Source organism: Muntiacus reevesi, chromosome 2, assembly GCF_963930625.1.
Source record: "Muntiacus reevesi chromosome 2, mMunRee1.1, whole genome shotgun sequence".
In the NCBI taxonomy this organism is placed as follows: domain Eukaryota; kingdom Metazoa; phylum Chordata; class Mammalia; order Artiodactyla; family Cervidae; genus Muntiacus; species Muntiacus reevesi.
Genome location: NC_089250.1, coordinates 252,409,912 through 252,424,535, shown reverse-complemented (window position 1 = coordinate 252,424,535; position 14,624 = coordinate 252,409,912). Strand labels below are relative to the sequence as shown.

The following is a 14,624-nucleotide window of genomic DNA, read 5'->3' as shown; positions in this document are numbered from 1 at the left end:
TCTCAGCATCCCCCTCAGTGAGACATCTCTTGGTCTGCTTTGCTGAGAAAGTGTTCTTTCAAATGTAACTTCTACCAGCTTTTGATAGGATGCTTGTTTTCACCACACCTCCCCTCCAGCCCTCTGTTGAGCTATTCTGCCATTCCAAACTTACCAATATGAAATGATTTTCATTGCTGTCTTTTTCGAGGCCAAGGAAATGTAAGAACCACGCACAGGAAAGCGATGTACCCCCATGTCAAGTCATCCCGGAAGGGGGTTCATGCTGGGGCAGGGCCTGGGCTGGGTGCTTGGTCCCAGGGGGGTGTGTCTCCAGGCCTTGAGGCTTGGGCCCTAGACTTAGTGGCTGGCTGGAGCAGGACGGGGCTGAAGCCGCGGAGTTGCCCCGGCCACCTAAAGGCACTGCTTCGCTGGTGGTGATACTGGGAAGTGACCGGTTTCTATAGCAGCCAGTGTCTAGGGTGGGGGCTGGGAGCCCCGCAGCCTCAGGGGAACATAGCTGAGTCTTGACCCTCACAGTTAGAGGAATCTTGGGTCTCACTGTGCTCGGACCATGGATGTTCTAGCTAGCTTCTGCACAGCTTCCTCCCTCTTTCCTGAAGTCTTAAGAACTGTCTATCATATGGGGTTTAAAAGTGTTGAAAAGGTTTACCCTTTTAGAAGAAGCTGGTGATGGGCCAATGGCTCCCCTCCCCCCAGATCTGCCTCTGGGGAATTGGGGGGGGATTGGGGGGTAGGGGCCCGTTTCACTCATTAGGCCGTAAGAAGAGTTGGTGAGATTCTCTCCAGGGCTCTAATGAAGAGCGTTAGGGGCTGTGGGCTCAGCAAAGGCTCCAGTTCCCCTGGGGCCTTTGCAGCCACGCTCTCCCCTGCACTGTGCATTCAGCCCCACCCCCACCCAGGAGGGCATTAACATGCAGATTCTGACTCAGGAGGTCCAGGCGGGCCTGACAGTCTGCATTCCTAGGTGCTACTGATGCCAGGCTTCAGAGCTGTGCTGGCCACGTGGGCAGCGATGGCGTCCCTCAGAACCCGGCAGAAATGCAAATTCCCCGGGCTACCCAAACCTACTAAATCAGGCCCTCTGAGGGTGGGGCCCAGCCGTCTGTGGTCAGCAAGCCCTTAGGTCATTCTGATCGATACTAAGTTTGAGAACCATTGGCTTCTTCGGACTCTGTACTGGCTGGTTAGAGGACGTGTTCCTTACTCTGTGCTCCCTTGGCGTGCTACTCATTAATCACTGGGAGTATCTGTCGTCTTGTTCTTCAACTTTATTCCTATAGCACGGTCTTCAGTGGTCACAAAAATGAGCTCTCAAGCATGTGTCTGCAGCCTCTTTAGGAGAGGCTTCATCTGGTATAGCTGTGTGTCAGGTGTAAGGGGCTGAGGGTCGGAGGGAGGTACAAAGAGGTGGAAGAATCTCTGTCCGTTAGAAAACACCTCCAGTACCACAAGGTCTTGTTAAAAACACAGGTTTCTGGGCCACGACCCTGGAGCTTCTGACTCAGCAGGTCTGGGGCCGGCCCTGAGAACTTGCATTTTTAAACAAATTCCCAGGTGATCCTCAGGCTGTCGGTCCAGGGATCATTTCTGAGCACCACCTCTTGGGAGCATCCATTCCCAAAAGGCCATGGAGGTTCTTTGATGCCTCCTTCTCTTGCAGGTGGAGTGGATAAGGAGAGGGGAGGAGGTGGAGGCTGGGGACCCTCAGGCATTAGGTGTGTGTGCGCGTTTGTGCAGAAGCCTGTTGGCCCTCCACTCCTACGCCTGAGGGTCAGTCTTCAACCACCTTTATGTCAACAGGTGGCGCCAACGGGTGAGTGGCTCTATTAAGACCACTGCAGGACCCCGGGGAGAGTCCAGGGAGGCACTCTCCCCAGAGCTGGGGCCTCCACGGCCTTCCCTCGGAAGAAGGGCCCCAACCAGACTGTCACTCTTTGTGAGCACACACAAGACAGCTGCAGCTAAAACGCATCCACCTGAGACACGGTCCCCCTGGAAGCACACTCCTGACTGGCCGCTGCGTGACTGGCCAGGTGGGTTTTGATCTGTAGCACTGCTTCTCAACTCTGCTATACAAGCTAAAAAGATGCCAGGTCCCTCCCTGGACTGACTAAATCAGTGTTTGGGGAGGTGGGGTCTGGATCAGAATTAGGCAGAGACTCACTGCTCTGCAAGCTGAGTGGGGTTGGGGGAACTGGGGTCTCTATTAGCATCTCTCCAGGATCTGGCCATCAGTGAGAACTTTCTATGGGAAACAGATCAGGGACCCAGAGATGGGGGAGCACCCCAACTTCTGCCCCTGCAATAATTGCCTTGATGTATCTGCTCTTTGCTTTGAAAGTAGTGACTTGTTTGGCTTTCATATGAAAGCAGAATAAAATACAGTGTCAAAACAGAATCATGGCTAAGGGCTCTTGAAGCCATCATGGGTTTTAAAAAGAAACTGCAGGGCCCCAGAGTCATGTGCCGCTGAGAGCCATGTGAGAGAAGGTCACCTTATTAAACACGGGGATTATTACACAGTGCCTGAGCTTTGTAGGCATATTAAGAAATCAAATTTAGAGACTTGCTCTTGCAAAGTAAAATATAGCTCTGTTTTATATAGTTACCGTGTTAAACATGGGGTATCTGTATTTCATATAGATATTTGGAATTCACATAATATGGAAATAAGTGCCCTTATAACTGAATTGGAGATGGTACCTTTAGAGTTCTCATTATTTTCTCTATTCTTTGTGGGGCTTAGAACAACACAAAGGTCGTAAGGGCTGATGAGATGGCTTCTTGATGATGCTGCCAACCCTGGTTCTCACTACGGGGTGATCCCCTTCAGGTAATAAACCCACTTAATTCCAGTGTCGCTGCCCTCGCCCGGCGGACAGGTTACAATCAGCTTGCTGGTGATTGGTGTTTTGCTGCCCGATGGGTTCCCTTCGAAGTAGACCGTGATGTTGTTGACCTTCTTGGGCTTCACAGAGTCCATGGCGCGGATGGAGAACGCGGTGTTCTCCACGATGAAGGAGAAGGTGACCGGGTGGTAGAAGACGTTCTTGAAGGGGATGACGATGCTGTAACCGGCTCGGATCAGGAAGGGGCCTTGCGGCTTGGGGGGCAGCGCCACCCCGAAGAGGGGGATGGTGTACTCGCCGCCCGCCAGCGACAATAGGCTCAGGTTGCCCTTGCTCTCGCCCAGGCGGCTGGGCTCGAAGTACACCTCCACGCTGACCTCCGTGCCGCCCTGCGCCCCAGGCGCCGCGTAGATGACCTTTTCCGTGTGGAAGTCCGGACAGTCGGTCTGAAAGGGGAACACACGTGCTCGGCTCCCCCTGGACCCTGAGGAGCAAACCTGCAGCTCCGGGCCCTCCCCAGGGCCCCACCCTCCGACATGAGCAACCTAGGCTTGTGTGAGGCAGGGCAGGCTGTACAAGAATCGAGCCCTGTGACTCTCTTGAAGAGAAGGTATTACTAGTTTATCCCTAGTTTACTAAGAAGAAACCAAGGCCAAGAGGAACTGAGGCAGGGTGATGTGGGCAGCGGTCCTTGGGGCTGCTCCCCTGTACCTGCACTTCTTTCCTTCCACAGGCAAGGAGGGCCAGGCTTTCTGGCTCCTCGTGGATTGGGGGTGGGGTGCACTAGATCTGGACAATAAGCGGAGAACAGAAGTGCAAGGCGTGCCTTCCACACCGGGGTGTTTAGGTGCCAGTGCAGGTCCCTCTGGGGTCTCGTCACGCCTTTGCTCCCAAGACTGGAGCATGTGAGATGGTGGGTGCCCTTTCGCCTGCATCCCTGAGTGGCTGGTGAGCAGAGTCCCCCATGGACTGTGACTACACAGAGGAGTGCTAAAGGAGACTTTGTTGTTTTAAAGCCACTGAGATACTGGGACTGTTTGTTACTGCAGCATAATTAGGCTTCTCCTGATGGATGGGATGACCAGGAGCCTATGCCTCTTTGAAAATTGTGAATCACTATCTCGTACACCTGAAACTTATGTTAAAATTGTACAACTATACCTCAATTTAAAAAAAAAACAAAAAGAGCCTCTGCCTCGTGACCATGGCCATGGGACGTCAGTGTTAACTGGGCACGTGGCCGCCGACTGTAAGGCTACACTCCTAGTGCCCCTTGTTGCTGGGTGTGGTCGTATGAAGTTTTCTTCAATAAGTGTGAGTGGAAGTGAGGTACACAGCTCCCCGCCTTCCCCATGGTAGCTGGCTGCAGTGAGGATGCCACAGTAAACCATCTTGGTCCACGTGGACCTAAGCGACTCTCTATAGATGGAAGGAGATCAGGACAAAGGGGTCTGGGTGCCTGATGTCACGGCACCTAACCCTAAGCCCACGCTGCTGTCTGAGAGAGGAATAAATTTTATTTTGTTGGTTTGGGGGAGGTTCTGTTTCAGTAGTTAATCCTATATTCACACTGATGTAATAGGTAACATATATGGAACACTTGCTATGGGCCAGGCTCAGTTTTACATGCATGTTTAAAAAACCCTGACAGCTATCCTGTGAGAGTACTGGTAAGTTATTCACACAAAGAATAAACAGTGAAGTGAGGATTCAAATCCAGGTCTGCTGGATTTCATAGCGTATACTCATGACCACTGAGCTCTCGGTAGAGTTAACCAATAACTTACCAATACTCTCACAGGATAGCTGTCAGGATTTTTTAAATATGCATGTAAAATGGAGCCTGGCCCACACCAAGTGTTCCATATATGCTCCCTATTACATCAGTGTGAATATAGGATTAACTATTGAAACAGAACCTCCCCCCCAATCAACTGTCTCTGTATCCACTGCTGAGCAATGCTGCCCCCCCGCCACACTCCAGCTTGTTAAACTCGTGACGAAGAACCCAGACCTGATATTCTTTCTGGTACTCTTGTTTCTAGCTGGGAGTTTTCAACTAGATGAAGGCCCCAAGTATGGGTTTCCTATTTCTGCACCCCAGTGTCCGCCCGTTATTTCTGAGCCCAGACCTCTGGAAAGTGGAGGGCAGAGGGTGGGGCCGGGGCTGCTTACCCTGCAGTAGTATTCTGTCTTCTGCCGAGTGTAATTGGTGAACTTGGCAAAGATGCTCTGGCCGCTGCCAAGAACAGTCTGGAAGTGGACAGGCTTTTCAGGCAGTGCTGGCAAGGCTTTCAAATTGAGCTCATATGGGTAGTAACCCAGGTCGCTGTTGTGCAGGGTCAGTTTCCCGAAGGTTTCTCCAGCTTTCAGGGGCTGGAATTCAAATATGAACGTTCCCTGCAAGAGAAGACAGAGGCTCCTGTGATGCTGAATGTCCGCCTCTCCTCTGCCCCTCTGGGGGCCTCAGAGCAGGTTGGCGGTAGATACTCACACTGATCTTGAGCCTGGGAACCTCTGTCCAAACCAGCCCTCTTTTCCTCCCTGGAATTTTTCCCTAGTCGGGGTATTTCTGTATCTGGAATCTCTCTGAATATAAAAATAGGTACTGGATCCTCTCTTGAGAAGTGTAATTACAGAGACAGGAGTGGGTGGGCTGGGGGAGCGGGAGGGCTAAAGGTCGGGCAGCTCCTTCTCTGCTCGTGGATAATCTCCAACCAGCTTCTGGGGTTCTACCATCATTTGAAGGAGGCATTCTGCTTCCTCTATTGTCATCCAAAGCAAAACAAAATAAGAACCAAAGAGTACTGCTTATAAAAGCAAAATAAGGGCAATAATTCCAATGTATTAGCAGTAAAAGACTGGATAAATAAATTATACTTACTTCTGTGGAATATTATGTAGCCATTAAAAAGGAAGCACCAAAGCTCTAATCATTGAAATAAAAGGTGGTAATAATATTTTAAGTGGAAAAAAGAAGATTCCAGAAATGTATATGAGTTCATTGCTGTGGAGAGGAATATGTCTACATATGTATAGAAAAGACACATCAAGGCTATATTGAACTGTTACCAGTAATTGTCTTAGGGTGGGGGAAATGAGATTTGGGGGACTTTTCTATTCTTTTTTTTTTTGCCATGCCAAGTGGCATGTAGCATCTTACTTCCCTGACCAGGGATTGAACCTGTGGTCCCTGCAGTGGGAGCACGGAGTCTTAACCACTGGACTGCCAGGAAGTCCCAGGACTTTTATTTTCTGTTTCATGTACTTTTATAGAGATAAAATAGTCTTTTTGTCATGAACAGATATTGTTTCTTAAAAAAAACTGGGTCTTATTGAAAAATAAAGAGGGTATCGTTAAAGTTGTTGTAGATGTTTAACAGAAAAAAAATGCAGTGTTAAAATTTACATGATTTTACCACAGTTAAAAAATTTAGATGAAAATGGACAAATGTGTAAACAAATATAACTTACTACAACAGACTCAAAAAGATAAAGAAAACCCATATAGCCCTATAACCATTAAAGATATTTAATCAATAGTAAAAAAAAAAAAATTTCCCTTAACAAAATTCCAGGATCACAAAGCTTTCTTTTTACCCATCTAATACTCCACAAATTCTCCCATAGAAAAGAATAGGAGGAAACCTACCTCAATGAGCATAGTCTGACAGCAGACTCCAACAAGGCTAATAGAAGAAAGGAAAACTGGATGCCAGTTTCCTTACTGAGCATATATACAAAACATCTAATAAAACTATTATCAACTGATCCAGCAACACTATTACGTATCCCTTGCTGTCCTTTTCACTACATATATTCCATTGACTTATATAATTAGGAAAAGTAAGAAAAATAATTTAATTTGAGCAGGGCAAACAAACATGTAACAGAGACAGCTAGTATTACTCGCTCAGCCGTGTCTGACTCTCTGCGACCCCATGGACTGTAGCCCACCAGGCTCCTCTGTCCATGGAATTCTCCAGGCAAGAGTACTGGAGTGGGTTGTCATTTCCTTCTCCAGGGTATCTTCCCGACCCAGGGATTGAACCTGGGTCTCCTGAAATGAGGGCAGATTTTTACTGTCTGAGCTACCAGGGAAGCCCCAGTGGCTAATAAATTAATTCCTTTAACATGCTTGAGCCAAAGCTCTATGTGGCCCTGGTTTATATCAGGACTTGGGCAGCAGGGCAGAGGAGAGAACAGGACCATGACGGATCGGTCGTCCTCCGCCTTCCTGACCACTGCCAGGCTGCCCCAACTCAAGGATGCAGAAGTGGGTTCAGAGGCCCCCTGGGCAGAGTCCCAGGGCCATACCTCAGAGTTGGCCGGCACCACGAACTGGGAGGGCAGGCTGATGTCAGGCACCCTGCATTCCGTGGAGAAGGTCACCATATAGGGCAGGGGGTTGTCCACCTTGATGGAGGCCGAGGTGCTCTGCCGGACGGGGCTCACCATCTCAATGGTTTTGATGACGCCTGAAGGGATGACCCTGAAACTCAACATGTAGTATAAGAACTCGTTGGTCACCTCGTTTCGGAAGATCACCTGGATTCACAGAGAGAGTGGGAGGAAGTGGGGCGGGGCAGAGAGGTTAGTTTGGGGTCTTCCACCATCGACAGGCTCCTTCTCTCCGTTAGCAATGCCTGGGCATGTGAAGCATGGGGCCTGGGCTGACATGGGCCCTCCCAGCCTACGTGAACCCCGCCACCCAGCCCTTCTCTTCAGGTGTTCTGCTCTGGCTCCTTCCAGGTGAGCAGGCATGGAGGAGCCTGGGTTGCTTCAGAAGAGGCGAGAGCAACACGGTCTAGTGCCTTTTCAGTATATTCACAAAGTGGTCCAACCATCACCACTCACCTTCATCACCCTCAAAAGAACCCCTTTATCCAGCAACAATCATTCCCATGTCCCCCTAACCCATGCCCTCTAGTCCTAGGCACCACTAGGCTACTTTCTGTTCCTATAGACTTTCCTATTCTGGACATTTCATATAAAAAAATTGCACAATATGTAGCCATTTGTGACTGGCTTTGTTCACATAGTGTAATGTTTGCAGGGTTCATTTCAGTGTTGCCTGTATCAGTACTTGGTTCCTGTCACTTTTTATTGCCAAATAATAGTCCATTGTATTTCTCTGTTCACCAGTTGATGGAAATTTAGGTTGTTTCCATTTTTTAGCTCTTAAGAATAATGCTGCTATGAACGTTTATATATAGGCTTTTGTGTGGACGTATGTTTTCACTTATTTTGGGAAGAAATTGCTGAATTCTTTTTTTTTTTTTTTAAAGTCTTTATTGAATATTGCTTCTGTTTTATATTTTATTTTTTTGGCCATGAGCCACATGGGATCTTGGCTTCCCAACCAGGGATTGAACCTGTGTCCCCTGCATTGGAAGGCAAATTCTTAACCCCTGGACCACCAGAGAAGCCCCCGAAATTGCTGAATTCTATGGTAACTCTATGTTTATCCATTTGAGAAGCTGCCAGACTGTCTTCCAAAGTAACTTCACTATTTCACTCCCCCCAGTGAGCGACACATGAAAGATCCATTTTCTCCACACCCTTGCCAGTACTTGTCATTATTTCCTTTCATTCTTGCCATTTCTTTGTGCTCATGGGCTATTTTTTCGCTTTAAAATCTTTCCCTAGGTGATTCCATCCTCCATCTTGGTGTCAAGCACTATCTGTAGGTGGATAATTCCTGTAAGTTCTCTTCAGCCCTGACCTCTCACTGAGCCACTGAACCATGTACTCCTTTTCCTCAACGCACTTACGCCCTTTTGAAGTGACCCATTGCAATGACATGATGCATGCTCATCTCCTCCACTGGACTGCGTGTTCCAGCAGAACAGAGACTGTGCCTATTTTTGATCACTGCTAAGTTACCAGCATGTAGTATAGCATATGGTACATGTGCTCAAGAGAGGCTTGCTGAACTGATGAATGACTCAGGAGAAACAGTTCATGCGTGAAGGAACCTGTGGAGTCCTGGAGTCACTGGCTCTGAGATGAATCCTGGCTCTGACGTCACCAGCTGTGTCAAGGGCTCAGCCTGATGCTGGGCGCTCTCTAAACCCTCAGAAAAGGGATCTTTTCGCTCTTATTATTGTGGTCTGGTGTCTGATGCCCAGTGTTACCTACTGCTTCAGGATTTTCATGATTCTGCCGCCTTGAGGGCTTGGTATGGACCTACATGTTGGCTGGCTATCTAGTCTCATCTTAAAGGGTCTGGTCCCTCTAAATGGTCAGTCTCACAGGATAAGGGAGGGTATATCTTCCCTCCCAACACCAGGATCATCAGCCTCAGGGCCAAACCTCCAGGGTCCCAGGGCAGTGCCTTTAGTGTGTGGATACCTTTGCTGTGTATAGTCCCTCCTTGTAGGAGAAGAAGTTCAGCTTGTAATCTTTCTTGGAGGAGGACAGCACATCAATGTAGTCAAGGCCCTTTAAGGTGACACTCAGGTCAGGCTTCTCTGGTTTCAATATTTCCACAATGACCCGGAATCTGCGGGAACACAGGGGTGCAAGGAGAGAGGACGAAATGAGACAGTTTGCCCAAAGGAAAGAAGGCAAGGTACCTTGTCCACTCTTGATTTCACAGAAAGCATGTGGGTCCAGGGTTTTAGCTCCCACACTGTCACTAGTAATAACAGGAACTACCATTTAATAACTGCCTATTGTGTGCCAGGTACTGAGTCCTGCTCCACATGGGTTACATTACAAGCTTTTAGTCGCCACAGTGTTTGTAGGAGGTACATCTTGTTATCCTCTCTATTTTACAAGGGAAGAAGTTGAGGTGGAGAGAAGGAAGACGCCATGCTCAGGTAGCAGTGCCGAGTTATAGGCAGAACTAGCATTCAAACTTGGGTCTGGGCGTTTATCCACTGTGCTGAGCAGGTAGCTCTCTTCTCCCAGCCTTTTGCTCTTTTTCCAAAAAAAGAAGGGGACCCGTCTGGGCCTCCAGCTCCTCTAGCTCCTTTTTGCTCTGCAAATACAAGATCCGAGGATCTGGCCAGTGGCTGATGTGATAAGACAGGGCTCTCAATAATAACCACCACGATTATCATTTTGATAATAATGACAGCTAACATTTATTGAGCACTTATTTTGTGCCTGGCACTTCCAGGAGATTTACAAGGCATCGGCTGCTCACAGACAGCCCTGGACAGGACACTGTCTGTGGGGTGCAGGCCAGGCAATGCCTGGCAGCAGCACAAAGGGCCAGGCTCGACACTGCGCGTCCTCCCTCCGTCCCCTCTTCATCCCCCATCTATTCTCTCACCTCTGGGGCTTGTTCAGCCAGTTGGTGATTGGCAGGAGCTCAGTGTAGGGTGTTTTACATGGCACTTCACGGTAGATATTGGCCACAGCCTTGGGGAGCTCGGAAGTCCCGTGCAGCTGGTACAGCCAGCCAGTCCCATCTGGGAGGGGGAAGAAGAGGGTGCCCTAAGAGAAGAACAACCATGGTGAGCGTGACACAGAGGGTCCTTTATCAGCTACCTCTCAGGCATGGCAGCGACACAGGATTAACGAAGGTACGCAAATAGGTTTAACACTTTTGGAAAGCAGCTTCATAATATGTTTCCAAGAGTCACAAACATGTTCATGTGTATTTGAACCAGGAATCTCATCCCAGGGAACTTACTGAAGAAAAATCCCTGCAGAGGAAAAAGTTATACGTAAACGTGCGTGCTCAGTCACTCAGTCGTGACTGACTTTTTGTGACCCTTTGGATTGTAGCCCGCCAGCCTCCTCCCTCCAAGGGATTTTTCAAGCAGGGATATTGGAGTGGGTTGTCATTTCCTCCTCCAGGGGACCTTCCCAACCCAGAGATCGAGCCAGTCTTTTGCGTCTCCTGCATTGCAGGCAGATTCTTTGCCACTGAGCCGTTGGGGATACACATGTATATTAGAATCGCTTCTATTGATGAAAATTTAGAGATAAATTAAACATCCAACAACTGAGGGTGTTAAATAAATTATGGAGCTGGCATTCAGTGCAATATTAGTCAATCAGTAAAAATGATCACCAAGAAGATCACACAGTTAAACAGACACATGCTCATGATGTGATGTAAAGTGAAAGTAAACAGGATGCAAAAACTGAGGATGTGATGATGGCAGCCATGGCTGTCTTTGAGTGAGGATTGGTAAAGAAGACAGAAGAAGACAGTTCTTTTTTTGTGAGGGGAGTGGAAGATTGTGGCTTCTTTTTTTAATCTTTATCACAGTCACCTTGGTGTTATTTGTGCACTTGAACTAAGTGTTAATTGTTTGATGCTTCATCTGGGACTTCATTTCAGAGATGAGCCTCGGGTTCCAAGTGAAGCCCCTCAACATGAAAATATACGGACGAAGAGGGAAGCTTTGGTCTTGATAAGCTTTGGACACAGTTCCCTGTGATTTCCACATTATTTGTAGGGTCCCCCCCTTGTCCTAACATTCTCTCTCCCACAGCTCCTTCCTCCAACCATGCCAGGAAACCGATGTGGGAGGCGGGGCTCAACCTACCTGATGCTTGCGGTTCTCCACGTTCATGGTGCGGGGCCGGTAGGTGATCTCGTAGGGCTTGTTTTGCTGATGAGGCTCCAGGGTGATGAACTCGGGCCCCTCCCAGTGCTCACCCTCAATGATGGGGTGCAGATTCCAGGTTTGGTTGGTGCGGTTTGAAAGCATGATGGTCTGTGTGTGCTTGGAGCGCACCTGGCAGGTGAAATTCACCACCTGGAAGAAGATGGACACCTCAAGTAGGCAGCGGAATTTACAAGTCTGGAGTTCAAAGGAAAGTTTACACACACACACACACACACACACACACACACACGCATTTGGGAGCTGTCAGGATAGCAATTTTTTTTTTTTAAGGGCAAGAAACTGGATGAGATCATCAAGAAGTAAGTGTATTTAGAAAAAAAGAAGGGATTTTAGGACTAATTCTTAAAATCCTGTACACTCCAATGTTAAGAAAAATCAGAAGGGGAGATGAGAAGCAGAAACTATTAAAGTGGGAGGAAAACAAGGAGAGGGTGGTATCCTGGAGGTCACACAATGAAGGAAGTGCTTGAAGGAGGAGGGGCTTGTTCAAGGTGTTCAAATGCTATTGACAAGTCAAGTAAGAAGAGCAGTGAGAACCAGCCATTGAATTTAGCAACATGGACAATGTTGCACTGGTATAAAGGAAACCAAAAGAGTTCACCAAGGGGATGAGAATAGTTTAGCAAGAGACCCACACCTATATGATCAATTGGTTTTTGACCAAAGTGCAAAGGCAATTCAGTGGAGAAATGATAATTTATTAAGTAAATGGTTCTGGAACAACTGGATATCTGTGCACAAAAAATGGATTTTTTGAATTTTGATCCATAATCTTAACTATATACAAAAATGAACTCTAAACAGACTGAAGATATAAATTTAAAACTTATGTCCTGAATATACAAAGAGCTCTCAAAACACAGTAAAACAAGAAAACAAACAACCCAAATAAAAATGACTTGAACAGATACTTCAATAAAGAAGATAGATGGATGGCAATGAAGTACCTGAAAAGATGCTTGACACCATTAGTCATTAGGGAAATCCAAATTTAAAACCACAAGATATCATCATGTACCTATTAGAATGACTAAAAAATTTTAAAACCTGACCATATTGAGCATTGGCAAGGATGTGGTGCAAGTAGAAACGTCTGATGTGGCTGATGGGGACGTAAGATGACACAACCACTTTGGAAAACAATTTGGTAAGTTCTTAAAAAGGTAAACATGTACCTACCCTATGATCCAGCCATTTCACTCTTACATATTCACCCAAGAAAATGAAAGTATATATTCTTGCCAAGACTTGCACATACACTTTTATAACATACGGCGTGATTCCATGTACATAACGTTGTTGAAATAGCAAGAGATGCAGATCAGGTGTCATTATGACCGTAAGCAATGTTGCCAGGAACTATCAGGTGTCCGCTACTAGGGCTTCTAGCGACAGGGTGAGCAGAGGTTAACCCAGGTGTCACTGTTTGCTTAGAGAGCTTGTGACAGAATGTGATCTAGCCAGAGATGTCCGTATAACCTTCCTTTAGAATGAGATGCCTGGGTTGAGAGCTGAATTAACTAAATGGAGAGGGGGGAGGAGTATGTCAGCAGTGGGAAGAGCCTGCGCAGAGGCCGTGTGGCGGAGGGAGCAGGTCTGCACCGAGGACTGTTTGGACAGAGTCTGACTGAGTTCTCTTGTGGGGCTTGCCGGGCCAGCCCACCACCGGCCCATCTGTGGGCAGCACCTACTGACCTCTTTTACTGAAGGTGGTCCCACGCACACTCCGGACAGGGTTAGGCTCAGAGGACTGCCTCCCTGGATGAAGCAGAGCAAGTTTTTGTGGAGAATCTCCTTGCCCACCTCGGTAGGATGGTAAGTCACTTCGAAAGAAACCTCCATGCCTGCGGTGATATAACCCTCTTCCGGGCTGATGGAAAACGGAGGCTCAAGTTTCCTGGCATCCCATTTGAACCTTTTCCAAGACAGGAGACAAGGAAGACAATTTATTACTATCCCGGTGGTGTCCTCAATGCGGCTGAGAAGAGACTGGGTCTGGTTTTCAGGTGGGAGGTTCATCCCCTTGTGCCCTCCCTGGGACCTAGGAGAAGGAAGGCTGCCAGGAAAAGCCGGGGTGTGGGACCAAGGCCAAGTCATTCCTGGGTGCACTCTCTTCACTCTCCCTAGGGGCTGAGAAGGGTGGAAAGTGGTGCATCTTATCGTACTGTCCACAAGGGACAGCCACTGGGGGGACATGTGCCTGAACACATTTCAGTGGGTGCCTGAGGTCACACAGCCAGGACTGGAACCCTCCCGAGCTGGTAGCCGTGGCCGATCCCTGCACTGCCTCTCGGGTCTGAGCCGGGGGTGGAGATGATCCCTTCACATGAGAGCTGCCCCTGACCCTGCTGACCCCGTGGTCACCCCTCTGTGGTCGGCCCTTGGTCCAGGCAGGATGGCGCAGACCAGAGCTTCCAGGGCCAGGGCTGCCACAGCACAGCTTCCAGGCACTGCTCCCCGGAGGCCGGGGTGCAGAGCGCCCCCTGGAGGTGCGCGGTGTGCGGCAGGCACGGCTGTGGCCGCGTGCTGAACGGTGACTGGGCGGGCGCCTGTGGTGGGCACCACTTTGAGCCTTACCTCCACCTGTGGCATGGAGACCACCCAGGGAATCCAGGCCCAGGGGGCTCTCCTACCTTGCACCCACGTCACCCATGTTCAACATGAGGATGCGACGCGTGGCTTGTGTCTGACACACGACTGGTCCAAAGGGAAGATGCTCCTGGTCCAGGGAGATCTCCAGGGCCTGGCAGCAGCCGCTGATGAGGAAAAGGGGCCGCAGGAGCCCCATGCACTCCATGAACACCTCCTCGGAGAAGGGAGGGACACGCTTTAGCGGGGCGAAGGTGACTTCCAGCTTCCGGACCTCTTTGGGCTTCATAGTGATGTTGCGGAACGGTGACAAGGTGATGACCTGGACAAAACGACAACAAGTCTCACCAGCTGAGGGTGGGGCACTCCTGGGGCTCCATTTCTGAGGTCCTGCTGCGAGGATGGGTTACTGAGTAAATGTAAGAATGAATTGAATGAAGGAATGGATACAATCCATCCTCAGGATAAAATACATCTGGTCCCATTTCAAAGGGGCACCCAAACACTGTTAGAGGAAGCGGGCGGCCAGGGCTGTAGGTTCCCTATGCAGAGAGCCCGAGGACATGGATTTAGCAACAAGCATGTTTCT

At 48.8% G+C, this 14,624-nt stretch overlaps 1 protein-coding gene across 1 annotated transcript in view; it reads right to left on the bottom strand.

Moving 5' to 3' along the window:
- Positions 1–1,001: 1,001 nt before the first annotated feature.
- The window catches only part of LOC136157473 (hydrocephalus-inducing protein homolog), a 177,825-nt gene continuing 164,202 nt past the window's right edge, over positions 1,002–14,624 (bottom strand). The window contains exons 65-72 of the mRNA XM_065919347.1: positions 14,080–14,357; positions 13,142–13,361; positions 11,363–11,575; positions 10,135–10,298; positions 9,207–9,357; positions 7,170–7,400; positions 5,028–5,252; positions 1,002–3,298 (exon numbers count right to left, since the gene is read on the bottom strand). Coding sequence (XP_065775419.1) covers positions 2,816–3,298; positions 5,028–5,252; positions 7,170–7,400; positions 9,207–9,357; positions 10,135–10,298; positions 11,363–11,575; positions 13,142–13,361; positions 14,080–14,357 — 1,965 coding nt within the window. The 3' untranslated portion in view covers positions 1,002–2,815. The remainder of the gene's footprint in view (positions 3,299–5,027; positions 5,253–7,169; positions 7,401–9,206; positions 9,358–10,134; positions 10,299–11,362; positions 11,576–13,141; positions 13,362–14,079; positions 14,358–14,624) is intronic.